Consider the following 13,631-nt stretch of genomic DNA (forward strand, 5'->3'; position numbering starts at 1 on the left):
AAAAAATTATTATAAATATCAAAATACATTAAGCGTTACATTAAAATATATATATAGCCTATATATGTATATATATATAGGCTATATATATATATACGAGGCAAGATCTTGGATGAAGAGTCTTCTGGTATGGTCTCGTATGACAGCGACCCTCAGACTGGAAACATCTGGACTTGTTTTCGGCTGTTTAGCTGGGGGGTTCAGCTGCTTTCCTGTCGCCTCCAAACAAAACAAGGCAAAGCTTCGTTCTTTTCCCTCCTCCGCGATTGAAATATTGGCTGTAAATGTGACAACCCCTGGAGACTCCAGCTCTCTCCTCTGATCTGATCGGAGTTCCTCTGCTCCTATAACTCTGATCCTCCTCCTCTGCAGCCAATGGAGAAAAACTGCAGACTTTGAACATTTCCGGATTTCCGGACTCCTCGAGCGCAGTCCTCAAGAACACAAAGCAGTTTCATTAACACATAATGCACATTAATATTGTATGCAAAGATTATGCTAAACAGATTACGTGCATTCAAAAAAGAATAAATATGAATGATCAAAATATGTGATATCATATAGGCAATAAAAAAGAAATATATGAGGTGTTATGAATTTTAACTAATAAGGATCTATACCCTTACACTGGCTGTATCATGGCAGTGATGGCCCGTTTCAGTATACCATGGTATAGTACCATAGTATGTACAAAAAAATATGGTACTGCCACTGAATGAGTCAAAAACAAAAAGACAAAAAAGTACTATTATGATACATTGTTAGAGTAAGAATGTATATAAAACTAACAATTCTTTTCTTGTGAAATCTTGAATATGAGTTGAGCCTATTTTCAAAAAAGAAAAGAAAAAAACCATGGAGACTTTAGTGAGATAATATATGTTTGTAAGTCTGAATTAGTTTCTTCAAAGGTCTCAGATGACCTTTGTTTCTGATTTCTTATTAAAGAGAGTACACTATTTCAGCCTCCTAATCCTGTCTTAAACTGTGTGCTCCTCTGTCAGGGTGTGTTAAAGCATATAAGGTACACTAGGACGAGACAGAAATAGCCCAGATTACCACAAAAGACACATGCTGTTACACTTTACCATCAGCATCCTGAAAACATCTCATGTTTTGAATGTGACATACAGAAACATTAACTAAACTTATTTCTACATATATATGTGTGTATATGTAAAACACAAATATATCTATCTATCTATCTATCTATCTATCTATCTATCTATCTATCTATCTATCTATCTATCTATCTATCTATCTATCTATCTATCTATCTATCTATCTATCTATCTATCTATCTATCTATCTATCTATCTATCTATCTATCTATCTATCTATCCTAATTGACAATTAAAAATCTGCCCACAGAATTTTTTTGTTTTCCAAATTCAATTCATATTTTATCATTACAAATTATAAGCATAAAAAAGTTGAACTGAAAAATTAAGATGAACTTCAAAATGAGTGATATGTTCACATGCTATATGCTAGATCTAAATATAGTTTAATATTTTTAACATTTAAAAAAAAAAAGATTTCGTATCCCAGATTTTCAGTGTGGTCTCAGACTTTTGTAGCCCGCTGTATTGGTTTGATTATATACACTATCTCCATATTGGTTATGACATGGTTTTGTTTAAAGGGTACTACTGGCCATCTTAGAATACTGTTATTTCATTGGCCAGGAGTGAAGCGATGCTATTGGTTAGACCTAGGATGATGGTTAAACCTAGCTGTAGTATTTGACTTGACCTCTTGGCTCTGATCCAGTCAGTTTGAACACTAAACCTCAGACTCATCCACTCTTCTCCAACTGCTTCAAACAGACATGAGGTGGACTCTTATACGCATGTCACACACAAACTCTACTCTAACTCTATTTTATACAATCACATACAAATAAAGGATGGCAATAATTTAACTTTGGAGAGAATATCTGGACATCTGGACCTGAAGAACATTTAGATGGGACAGGTAGGTTAACATCTTTTCTTATTCTCCAATACACTACAATCAAAATAACGGCAGAATAAAACATGATGACCAAGTTTTGTGACCTCAAACAGTCCTGAAGTCTATTTTTAGCTTGTCTTTTTGTCTGTATAAAAGAGAGAGATGCTCCATCTGACTTGTGTAATAGTCTTGTATAACTATAGGCAAGCCAAAAACAACATTAGATGATCTATCTTGGGTTTCTCTGTCTCATTCTAACTGTGTGCGTGTTCATCTTAGCATGATTGTTTGTCTTCACATTAACACAATGGCTGAGATAGTCAAACTCTAATGATAATGATATAATGTTTTTGTCAGACAAAGTCTGAAATTTTTCTTGGAAAAAGTTTTCTTGGAAAAAGTTTTATGACCGGAATTTCATTCAAAATTATTACCCATAAATCCTCAATCTCAAACAATCCACAATACTATACTGTCACATAAAACAAAATACAAAATTCCACAACGGACGTTACAGAATTAGAAAATATTAATAATAAAGATGTATAGTGAATATACGATGGAAATGTCACTTTTAATCCTCTTCTGTTGCTTAAGACAAGTCACAAGTGCTCTAAAAAAAAACTAAGTCAAATACTGGAATACTGTGTAAGTTTGCAGAGTTAAAGTATTACATTCATATTTATTTCAGTTGAGCTAAATGAATACAGAATTAATATAGTTGTTAAATATTAGCAAATGTTTTGTTTTATAAATATAATTACATTTTTAAATAGACTCCAAATAATATAAACATAAAATCTTCTACCAAAAGGATATCACATAAAACAATGTTTTGTAAAAAAAAAAATAAATAAAAAAAAATACTGCACATAATGCCTAACAACACCATCTCACTTTATTGCATAATTATATTATATTGTACTACATATTAAAAATATTTAAGCGTTAAACTTTACTTGTTTGGAACGTTGTATTGAGCAGGTATTGCAAAATTAAATGCATTCTTGATGGCATGAATGGAATTTGTTAAACAGCTTGGATTCATGTGTCTTGGTGTGTAAGCAAGAGTGTGTTTGGGTGTTTTCACATAAGAAGGCTTAACTGTCTGCTGAGAACCTTCTTAGGAGATTTATAAGTCTTAAACAAGAGCAGGGTTGTTTGCTGAAAGTCTTTTTTGGGTCATACATTTACAGGTCAGGTTACTCCATCCATGCTGGATTTCCTAAAAATGAATGCTATAATACATTTACAGCCTGTTTAGCTACATTTAACCATGTTTCAGCATCTGTTTCTCTGGAGCTAAATTAGCCAATTTATAATAAGCTGTATTAAGATAGTGGGGTATAGTAATGCACTATACAAACAATGGCATGAGAATGAACTGTTAAGCTTTCAGTAATGTTTTACACTTTAACAAACAGTAAATATAACAACGTAATTTTTGTTTTGCTTTGTTTTTTATCCATGCAGTGAGAAATGTTTTTGAGGTTGATCTTCAGTCAACAGCCACTGTGGAAGATTCTAATATTCTGCTACCTTTATTCTGTGGCCAGCCGGCATTCTGTAATTGGTATAAACACAAACAGAGACAAACCACATGGAAACACACACACACACACACACACACACACACACACACACACACACACACACACACACACACACACACACACACACACACACACACACACACACACACACACACACACACACACACACACACACACACTTGACATGCATCCTTTACAACCTCAAAAGGGGGATTGGTCACTTGTCTGTTGCATCTCATTTTGGAGGCGCACGTCCCGAGATTGTATATTACAGGGAGATGAGAGGGTCTGTATCTCTTACCATTGGAGAAAGCGTAACGGCTAACTTAAAGGGATAGTTCACCCAAAAATGAAAATTTGATGTTTGTCTGCTTACCCCCAGGGCATCCAAGATGTAGTTTACTTTGTTTCTTTAGTAGAACACAAATTATAATTTTTATCTCCAACCGTTGTCGTCTGTCAGCCATATAATGCATGCCAATGGGAATTCCATCTATAAGAGTCAATCGTAGGGGGACCCACCCCCCACCTGAGTGCTGCCCCCCCACGCTAATAATAACCACGCTAAGTATTGTACATCAATTATATTAACTTAATATAATTATGTAAGTAGTGAAGCAATACAAACGCAAACGGGCGTTTTAAGTTTAGAAACATTTTGAGTCACCCCTCCCTTGCCTCACAGTGGTTTGGTCCACCGTGCACGTCACACTCGAGTGTGTGTAGATCTAGGTTTTCTTCTGTGTAACATTACATATATTCTTTATAAGTAAAATTTTGGCTGTGTTATTTGTGTCCCCTTCAAAAATTGCTCTTAATAAATTTTATGTTTATGTTCCCCCCCTACTGTCAGATGAAATTTACACCCCTGTTTAAAACACCACTATGTCCAACTGCCCTCCACATCCGGTTAGTGAGGTCTGAACACACTCTGATGATGAAAGTGACTCTTATATGACTCTTATAGATGGAGTTCCCATTGACATGCATTATACGACTGATAGACCACAACGGTTGGAGTTAAAAATCATCATTTGTGTTCTACTGAAGAAACAAAGTCACATAGATCTTGGATGCCCTGGGGGTAAGCAGATAAACATCAAATTTTCATTTTTGGGTGAACTATTGCTTTAATCACGTGTAGCACCTCTCAGCCTATTGTGTAATGGCAGTGACATCGGTGCCCGCCGTTCAAAACTCCTTCCCTGCGTACCGCCATAGCCGGAGCCTTAGCATTAGCCGTTCTGGCCTGGATTGGAACGAAATGGAACGGTTACGCAATGAGAACCGTTCGGCTCGACGGTGGAAAAGCGGCTACAGATAACATCAACATTTGATATTGACTACAGCAGCCGAACACAAGGAATTTTGACTGAAGGGAAAATTCAGTGGAATTTGAATGTGTGCCATAGAAAATTAAAAACAAATACTGGCAACAATCCAGTCTGACTAATCTGTCAGATTCAGGACTGTGCTGAACAACAGTTTTGTTGTAATGCAAATTCTAAGAAATGTCAGAAGTTTTAACTAATATTCAGTAATATTATTGATTTGACTGTACTGACACAGTTGGATGAAAACAAAACGTGAACTGAATTGAGCTGGATGATAACTGCTGTTTTCTCTAGAGCTGCTTTATAGCTTATTCGACTTTGTAATTGAGGAATTTCGCAACATCGACTGTTATTGAACTGAATTGAATCAACACTGAACTGACTCAAAGTGAATAACATTATTGTCTTCTGTAGAGCTGCTTATAGCTGAATTGAACTCATTTCATAATTGATGAACTTTACACAGTTATTGATCTGAAATGAAACAACACAGAACTGACTTCAGCAATTTACAGCAGAACTGAATTACGTTTACATCATTGTTCATTATTTTCCTGTTTATCACTGTAAAGCTGCTTTGAAACAATCTGTATTGTAGAAAGAGCTAGGCTATAAATAAAGGCTACTTGAACTGACTAGAAGTTGACAACTTAATTCAGTAATTTACTATTAATTAACTGTCAAACATATATGAAAAGCAACCAACATTTAACATTAGATCAGACTGGAATTAGAAATATAGTGAAAATGTTGTTTAAATGAATGTTATTTGTGTTTTTGGCAGCCAGTGAATGTGATGGTGGGCATGATGTGTTTGCCACAGTCAAAGAGAACAGCCTGATGGGAACATTTATTGCCAACCTCAGTTTCACTGCACACCCATCAGCCAATCACATGCACTTGAAGCTTTTTGGAAAAGATGCTGGTTGGTTTTATCTGGAGGGAAGAACCGTCAGATTGAACTCAACGTCAACTAGGATTATTGACCGTGAGGTAACAATATAAAGATATATAAATGCATGCAATTACACTATCATCTTCTGTCTTGTTTAAATAATAATATCATCTGACTATGATGATATTACAGATACACGGCTCCATTTTAACAGCAACTGTAAGGTGTTACAAACATAAAACCCTACAAGTAAGTTTAATTATCTGTGACATACAGCAGCATGCTCTTAGAAAATATAAATTTAGCTTTATAATTTATACATGTCAAATAAAAGTCAAATGTTGTTGTCAGGCTGAACACAGGATCATGGTGGAGGTTCTGAACGAGAATGACAACAAACCCGAATTCCTACAAAACTCCATACAACCTCTGCAGCTCAGCGAGGTAAAAGACACAAAAAAGGAACAAAACAACAAATGTTTTCTTTCATGTGTTGATGTACACTACCGCTCAAAAGTTTGGGGTCAGTAAGATTTTATTATTATTATTATTCAGCAAGGATGCATTTAATTGAACAAAAGGGACAGCAAAGAATTTATAATGTCACAAAAGTTCTTTTGAACTTTATATTTATCAAAGAATCCTGGAAAAAGTATCACAGTTTCCACAAAAATATTACACAGTACAGCTGTTTTCAACGAATGATTTCTGATGGATCATGTGACACTGAAGACTGGAGTAAACCCTGGTTATACTTTGTTTTTTGTATACACGCGCAGTCGAAATGACAGCCTTGCAAAGTATACTTCATTTGACATACACATGTGTTCGACGCATTTGCATTCAAGCAATCTCGCGTCACGAGTTACAACCCATATAAACATCTTTATATTCTTTCATGCTATAGTTGTACAAATGAGGGTACTTTCTAACCTCTTTTCACAATTTCTCATCTATGTAGGACATTGTTGCTGTACATCATGCATACATTCCAGTCTGTTCTGTTTATGCAGTTTTCTTGGACTACCTTGTGAATCAATGCCCCCAGGGCATGGTTGCCATCTTTGTGGATAAACTAATTACTGCAACAAAAAAATAAATGCACATGTGCGAATCCAAAATTCGCACACTCTAAAAACTCCTGGGTTATTTCTTTAACCCATTTTCTGGGTTATTTGTGTTGGGTTAAAATTATGGGTTATTTTTTCAGAGAGTAACCATTTTCTGGGTTATAGGGCTAATATTTTGACCCAATTCCTGGGTTGTTTAGGTTTCTGGGTTATTTTTCAAAGAGTAACCCATGTTCTGGGTTAACGCCCCTTCCCCCCGCCCTCGCTGTTGTTCTGGAATTTTCTCACAACAGTCGTTTGAAACAACCGTCACTTGAACTTGAACGCACTCGATCCGTTTTGGCCTGGGCTTCTTCGGTGCAACTTCATCGCGTGTTCAAGGTAAGCAAGTATTTTCAGTGTCAATGTAACGTAAACTTTTCTGTGTCCATGTCCCCGTTGCTAGTTTAGCACCATCTGTTGAAAAAATGACCATGGCTTACCGTGGTAATTCTGTGGTTAGCACGTAGCCGCCCACGGATATCGCGACAACATCTAACTAGTTTAAAGTCCGTGTAAAGTCAAAATAAATATGTGTTTTGAGTTTGTCAGACTAAATAAGAAAGTGTTATTAACCACCCAGCCAAATTTGAATGATTAAAAATAACGATAAGTTCATGAAATTAGGTGTCAAAATGGTTGTGCTTTTTACACATCGAGAAACGTATGATCTATTTAATGTGTTTAGAAGAAAATGACTGAATTCACTTTACACGGTCTTTAAATTCTATTTTTCATAAACTGTGCTGTACTTATCTCATTGTTATAATACTGGTAATAATACGATAAGCACAGTGCAGCTAGTGGCGACTTCATGCCGCGTTAAGGGGGTCGAACACCGGACGAGAAGCGCCGCGCTGCGCCGCGTCTAGGACAACTCAAGGTATCGCGTACTTTCTCAGTTTATGGCCAGCAATATTGTTATGTTTTAGGACATTATGAAATTAAGATAATGTCAGTAGTATGTTATGATTGTACTGTATAATTAAATACAACCGTTGCTGAGTCTGCAGTCTGAACACTTTACCTCAGAGCGTCCGTTAACTGAATGAATTGAGAATATCACCTGAAAATCCAATAACATCAGCAATTTTCATTCAAGCAGCTGATTTCTGTAAATTAATGTAAAACTAAATTTATATTGCAGCACATGGTGAAGTCAGTATATACATTAACGACGATTTGAGACAAATAAGTGTAAATTTAATATAAATCGATGTACATGGCGCTCTGTGGCGCTGCAGGATTTTGAACAAGGTCCCGAACCGTTGCTGGGCGCCGCGGACAGACGCCGAATGGCGCCGCCGGTGTGTGTACACTCATAGAGAATAATGTGTTTGAATTTTAAATACGCTTCTCTTCCGGTGTGCGACCCCCTTTAGCCGCGGCTAGAGCGACGAGGCTACACAATAGTTATGTTAACCAGCTGCGCTGTGCTTATCATATTATACAGTGCCCTACTGTCTTAAGTAGTGAGAGTTAAAGAAGCGTTTCAAGTCTTCAAATTGTTGCTAACCTCTATTGCTATGTTTTCTTCAGGTCATTATAAATGGACAGCTTTGTCGCTGATAAGCTAACTGAGTGGCGGATGTCTGGGCTGATAGAGAATTTTAGAGGTGAGCGTTTTACTCTTTTAAGGGATAATTCACCCAAAAATGAAAATATGATGTTTATCTGCTTACCCCCAGGGCATCCAAGATGTAGGTGACTTTGTTTCTTCAGTCGAACACAAATGATGATTTTCAACTCCAACCGTTGCAGTCTGTCAGTCTTATAATGCGAGTGAATGGTAACACAATTTATAAGAGTCAAAAAATATGCTTAGACAAATTCAAACTGAACCCTGCGGCGCGTGACGACACATTGATGTCCTAAGACAAGAAACGATCGGTTTGTGTGAGAAACCTAAGCGATTGCTGAACGCAGTTGGACATAGTGGTGTTTTAGAGGTAAAAAATTATATAAATACTGTTCGGTTTCTCGCACAAACCGATCGTTTCGTGTCATAGGACATCAATGTGTCGTCACAAGCCGCAGGGTTTAATTTGGATTTGTCTAAGCATATTTTTTGACTCTTATAAATTGTGTTACCATTCATTCGCATTATAAGACTGACAGACTGCAACGGTTGGAGTTAAAAATCATCATTTGTGTTCTACTGAAGAAACAAAGTCACCTACATCTTGGATGCCCTGGGGGTAAGCAGATAAACATCAAATTTTCATTTTTGGGTGAACTATCCCTTTAACTGCCCTCATATCATCTCTCTATACCTAAATATTTTTCTTGAATATGGCTTAAATGTGTCAGTGTAAGATTTTGTGACAGTCACAACTTCTTTGACAGTGGGGAATGCATCTCTATAATAACCCTTATAGTTAAAAGATACTTGTGCCTTGTCTTTAAGCTGTTATGCATAATAATGGGCCAGATATTCACCTTTGCATTAATGTCATTATTACACTTGTTAATGAAAGAAAAGATGGACAGTATAGACTGTCATTCACACAAAATGGGTAATGCTGCAAAAGAACCACATTAGTTAACTAGCAAATTGGGCCACGTTTTTTTTTTTTTTTTTAAACAAAACAAAAAAAAAAACCAACAGCATTCCCTTAAGAGTGATTATTTATTAGCTTGATAATCAAAGAGTGTCTGGTGAGTGGTTCACAATTGTCTCGACTTATTAACAATACTCATGTTGTCTTGTTTTCTGTCTTTCAGGTGAAGACATAGATGAGGAGGCATTTCTTCTCTTAGATGAGGACACTATCAAAAATCTTGTCCCTCAAGTTCAATCCAGTTATTGAATGTTGTCAAATGTTTGAGAGAAAATGAGTTGTTTATTTTTCTATTTTTTCTAATGTCTAATGTTATTACAGTGTGACCTAAGATAAATAGGTCCAAGTGTGTAGAGTTTAATTTAATTTAATGCAATAAAAATGTAAAAGTGCTTGAAGTGTGTAAGTTTCTGAAGTTTTATTTTCTGAAATAAGGCATACTGGCATAGTAACCCAAGTTAGGTTATTTTTGACCTTTGACCTTTGGTTAAAAAGGGACCTACTAATTTCTGGGATATTTCAACCCAGATATTGGGGTTGTTCTTTTGACCCAAAAGTTGGGTTATATTAACTACAATTTTGGGTTATTTTAACCCAAAATTTGGGTCAGGTATTTAACCCAGAAGTTGGGTCAAAAAGAATAACCCATTTTTCTGGGTTGAAATAACCCAGAAATTAGTTGGTCCCTTTTTAACCCAGGATTTGGGTCAAAAATAACCCATTATGGGTTATTTTTGACCCAGGAGTTTTTAGTGTGCATCACGCGCACTATAGAGGGTATGCACGTGACGTCACCGTCAACCGTTAGGACTGCGGTCGCACGCTGAGTGGCAAAAGACTGCGCAGCAGCATTGGTTTTCAGCGTGAAAAACACACAAAACACATCCAAAACGGGAAAGAGCTTTGCGGCTGACTGTACAAATAGATTTGACACAAACCCTGAGGTAACGTATGTATTTAAAAACTAGAGAAAGCAACAGAAAAAGAAGCAAATGGATCACTGCAATTCACAGAAACAGCTGGACTCCAGCAGAGAAACATTTGCAGTTATCATTTTGTGTCGAATTGTTGGATTTGAGGTAAAAATCATACCTTATATATTGTATTGTCATTATGTTGACGACTCATCAATTAAATATTTTCAATATTAGGCCTATGCAATTGGGTTAAACAACATATGACGATATAACATTGATATAAGTGATTAGCAGATTTAAACCTACCGATATTGTAGTTATATAAAATATTCACAGCCAGGTTTGCTTTATATATTTCCCCTGCGTCAAATCAGGCACATATAAATGTCAGGTAACACGACTCCTGGCTGCATGTCAATATCCATGGATTAGGTTTATTTGACAAGTTGTAAGAAACACTTTCGAGCCCATTTAGTGTAATTCGTTAGTTTTACTCGCGTTTTCGCCGTTTCTCCTATTAATCCAGTTACACAGCAGGTTCTTTTGCCACTCAGTCCAGCTGAGGGAGCGCGTTTTCGGCGGGAAAGTGACGTCGATGCATACCCTCATACGTTGACCCTCGCGCATAAAAAGTACAGTATTCTTTGGTCTGAATGATAATGAAAAATTCAGCTTTACATCACATAAGTAAATTACATTTGAAATTATATTCAAATAGAAAACAATTATTTTAAATTGCAAAAATATTTCTGTTTATTACAGTTTTTGTATTTTTGACTAACTAAATGCAGCCTCGGTGAACATAAGAGACTTCTTTCTTCTTACCGACCCCAAACTTTTGTCTATATATTTTGTGGATATATTTTACTCCATTCCTGAGATCTTCTTGTTTGATGTGTTTGTTCAGTTGACAGCGGTGAACTCTGTAGTGTTTACAGTCCAGGCCATAGATGCTGATGGAGACACACTCACATACATCATTGACGAAAAATCAGTAGGTGAAACAAACATCTCTTCAGATCTACAAACCCACAGTAGAAACCTTCTGCTAGTCCCACTTTAGTCTCATCTGACTTAAAGTTTTGTTGTGATAAATCAAATTAGCTACTTGATAATCATCTGTGGACATTTGATTATATATTTCCAGCCTGATGCCAGGTATTTTCGAGTGGACTTGCATAACAGTGGCAAAGTGATTCTCAACAAGTCATTGGACTATGAGATCAAAACTCAGCTCCGACTGACTATTTATGCAGTGGTAAAGCACATAGGCTACAGAAAATACTTGTTTGGTAGTGATATATATATATATATATATATAAAAAAAAAAGAAAATAAACAGAACTGTTATTTACTCAAATGTTGATGTGGCTTTAGGAGACTAACACAAATGAGCACTACAACACAACAGCAACAGTAATCATCAATGTGACAGATGGGGACGACCAATACCCACAATTCCAGCCTTGCACTCTTCTCTCAGCCAATCACAGCAACCGCATATGTGCCAACCCACTGTACACTGCCAACATCACAGAGAACGAGCAGGTAATCCCTGTGAATATATAGAATAAACAAAATGACTACTTCATTGAAATCAATTAAATTATTAAACAATTATTTAATGTGAATATTTTTATGGCTACACTCACACCATGTACTTGCCTCAGGGCCAGCTATACACTTGAATTTGTCCACTGTAGACATTAAATTAAATGAGAAATTAAATGTTGGAGAAAAAAAAACAAAAAACATTTTTTGACAATCATGAGGCATATTAATTTGACACCTTTTAGCTACAATACAACAAATCTCAATGTCTGAACTTGTAACCTACTCTACAGTTCAGAAGTTTAAGGTTGGTACAATTTTTTATTTTTTAAAAGTCACTTATGCTCACCAAGGATCCATGAATTTGATCACAAACAGTAAAAAAGCAATATTGTAGAATATTATTAGAATTTAAAATAATGTATTGTAATATATTTTAAAGTGTTATGTATTTCTTGAGATGTAAAGCTGAATTTTCAGCATCATTACTCCAGTCTTTAGTGTCACATGATCCTTCAGAAAACATTCTAATACTGTATGCTGATTTGGCACTCAAGCAACATTTTTTATTATGTTGAAAACAGTTGTTAACAAATCTTTTTGTGGAAACCTGACACATTTTTTCAGGATTCTTTGATGATTAGAAAGTTCAAAAGAGCAACAACAACCATGTAAAAGTCTTTACTTTCATTTTTGATCAGTCTAATTCCTCCTTGCTGAATAAAAGCATTAATTTCTTTAAAAAAGTGTATATGTATATGATTCATTGTTATCATCTGATTAATTATCGCTCAGGACATTGTCTTGGATTTCTTTCCCGGTCCAATTCAAGCTTTGGATGGCGATGAGGGTCTCAGAACGCCAGTAAAGTACTCCATCTTATCAGGTGGTTATCCTCTGCTATTGAACCTAATCTAAACTTTTAGATTTAGGATTTTGTTTTTTATTATTATATATATGTGTGTGCTTTAATACAGGGGCAGATAATGGCAGATTTGTCATTGACAGTAGTTCTGGAGAAGTGAGGTTAACCAGACGTGTGAAGAACAGACTGCTGATCCCAACACTGAGACTGCGTGTTATGGTGCGTCTGAGAGTGAAGAACAAAAATGTTAAAAAGTAAAATAATTTTTTAGTATATATATATATATATATATATATATATATATATATACACACACACATACACACACACACACACACACTGTGTTCCAATGTTATGCATTGCTGTTTTTGTTAATTTTTTCCTAAAAGTTTTTGAGGATTTGTCATTCCTCAACTATTATATTGTAATCTGGATTTGATTAAACAAAATTACCAATGATGACAATGGCATCTTTTTGCAAAATAACTTAAAATGCAGTGTTCCAAATTATTATGCAAAACAGCATTTCAAAACACTTAATAGTTTCTAAAGGATTGAAAACAGAAATCTTTTGTCTTTTTTTTTTTTTTTTTTTTTGCATTAGGAGGTTATTTTTTTCAAATCAAAACTATTTCAATCAAAAAACATCTTTACAGATGAAGTTACATATTAACATAGGAGTCGTTCTTTGATATCACCTTAACAACTCTCTCATCTATTGAACTTGTAAGTCTGTGTATAGTTTCTGCCTGTATTTCCTTTGAGGACGCCAGAATTGCCTCCCAGACCTGCTGTTTAGAGGTAAACTGCCGTCCACCTTCATAGAGCTTCCTTTTAAGAATGCTCCACAGGATCTCAATAGGGTTGAGGTCAGGGGATAATGGTGGCCA

At 35.7% G+C, this 13,631-nt stretch overlaps 1 protein-coding gene and 2 long non-coding RNA genes across 4 annotated transcripts in view; 2 read left to right on the top strand and 1 right to left on the bottom strand.

Annotated features, from left to right (window-relative positions):
- Positions 1-12,986, bottom strand: LOC137023217 (uncharacterized). Of its 2 annotated transcripts, none has more exons than XR_010895493.1 (3): positions 11,978-12,986; positions 11,782-11,880; positions 1-711 (listed from the first exon to the last, which is right to left on the bottom strand). It is a non-coding gene; the product is annotated as an uncharacterized lncRNA (long non-coding RNA). The 2 variants fall into 2 exon arrangements; XR_010895492.1 differs by lacking the exon at positions 1-711 and adding an exon at positions 10,104-11,278.
- Positions 4,647-13,631, top strand: part of LOC137023214 (cadherin-related family member 5) — a 24,292-nt gene continuing 15,307 nt past the window's right edge. Inside the window, exons 1-8 of the mRNA XM_067389973.1 lie at positions 4,647-5,836; positions 5,931-5,987; positions 6,090-6,182; positions 11,233-11,319; positions 11,473-11,583; positions 11,703-11,873; positions 12,672-12,762; positions 12,854-12,960. Coding sequence (XP_067246074.1) covers positions 5,606-5,836; positions 5,931-5,987; positions 6,090-6,182; positions 11,233-11,319; positions 11,473-11,583; positions 11,703-11,873; positions 12,672-12,762; positions 12,854-12,960 — 948 coding nt within the window. The 5' untranslated portion in view covers positions 4,647-5,605. The remainder of the gene's footprint in view (positions 5,837-5,930; positions 5,988-6,089; positions 6,183-11,232; positions 11,320-11,472; positions 11,584-11,702; positions 11,874-12,671; positions 12,763-12,853; positions 12,961-13,631) is intronic.
- On the top strand, positions 6,287-9,905 carry LOC137023215 (uncharacterized). Its single transcript, XR_010895491.1, has 3 exons — positions 6,287-7,189; positions 8,387-8,463; positions 9,572-9,905. It is a non-coding gene; the product is annotated as an uncharacterized lncRNA (long non-coding RNA).

Source organism: Chanodichthys erythropterus, chromosome 7 (genome assembly GCF_024489055.1).
Source record: "Chanodichthys erythropterus isolate Z2021 chromosome 7, ASM2448905v1, whole genome shotgun sequence".
Classification (NCBI taxonomy): Eukaryota; Metazoa; Chordata; class Actinopteri; order Cypriniformes; family Xenocyprididae; genus Chanodichthys; species Chanodichthys erythropterus.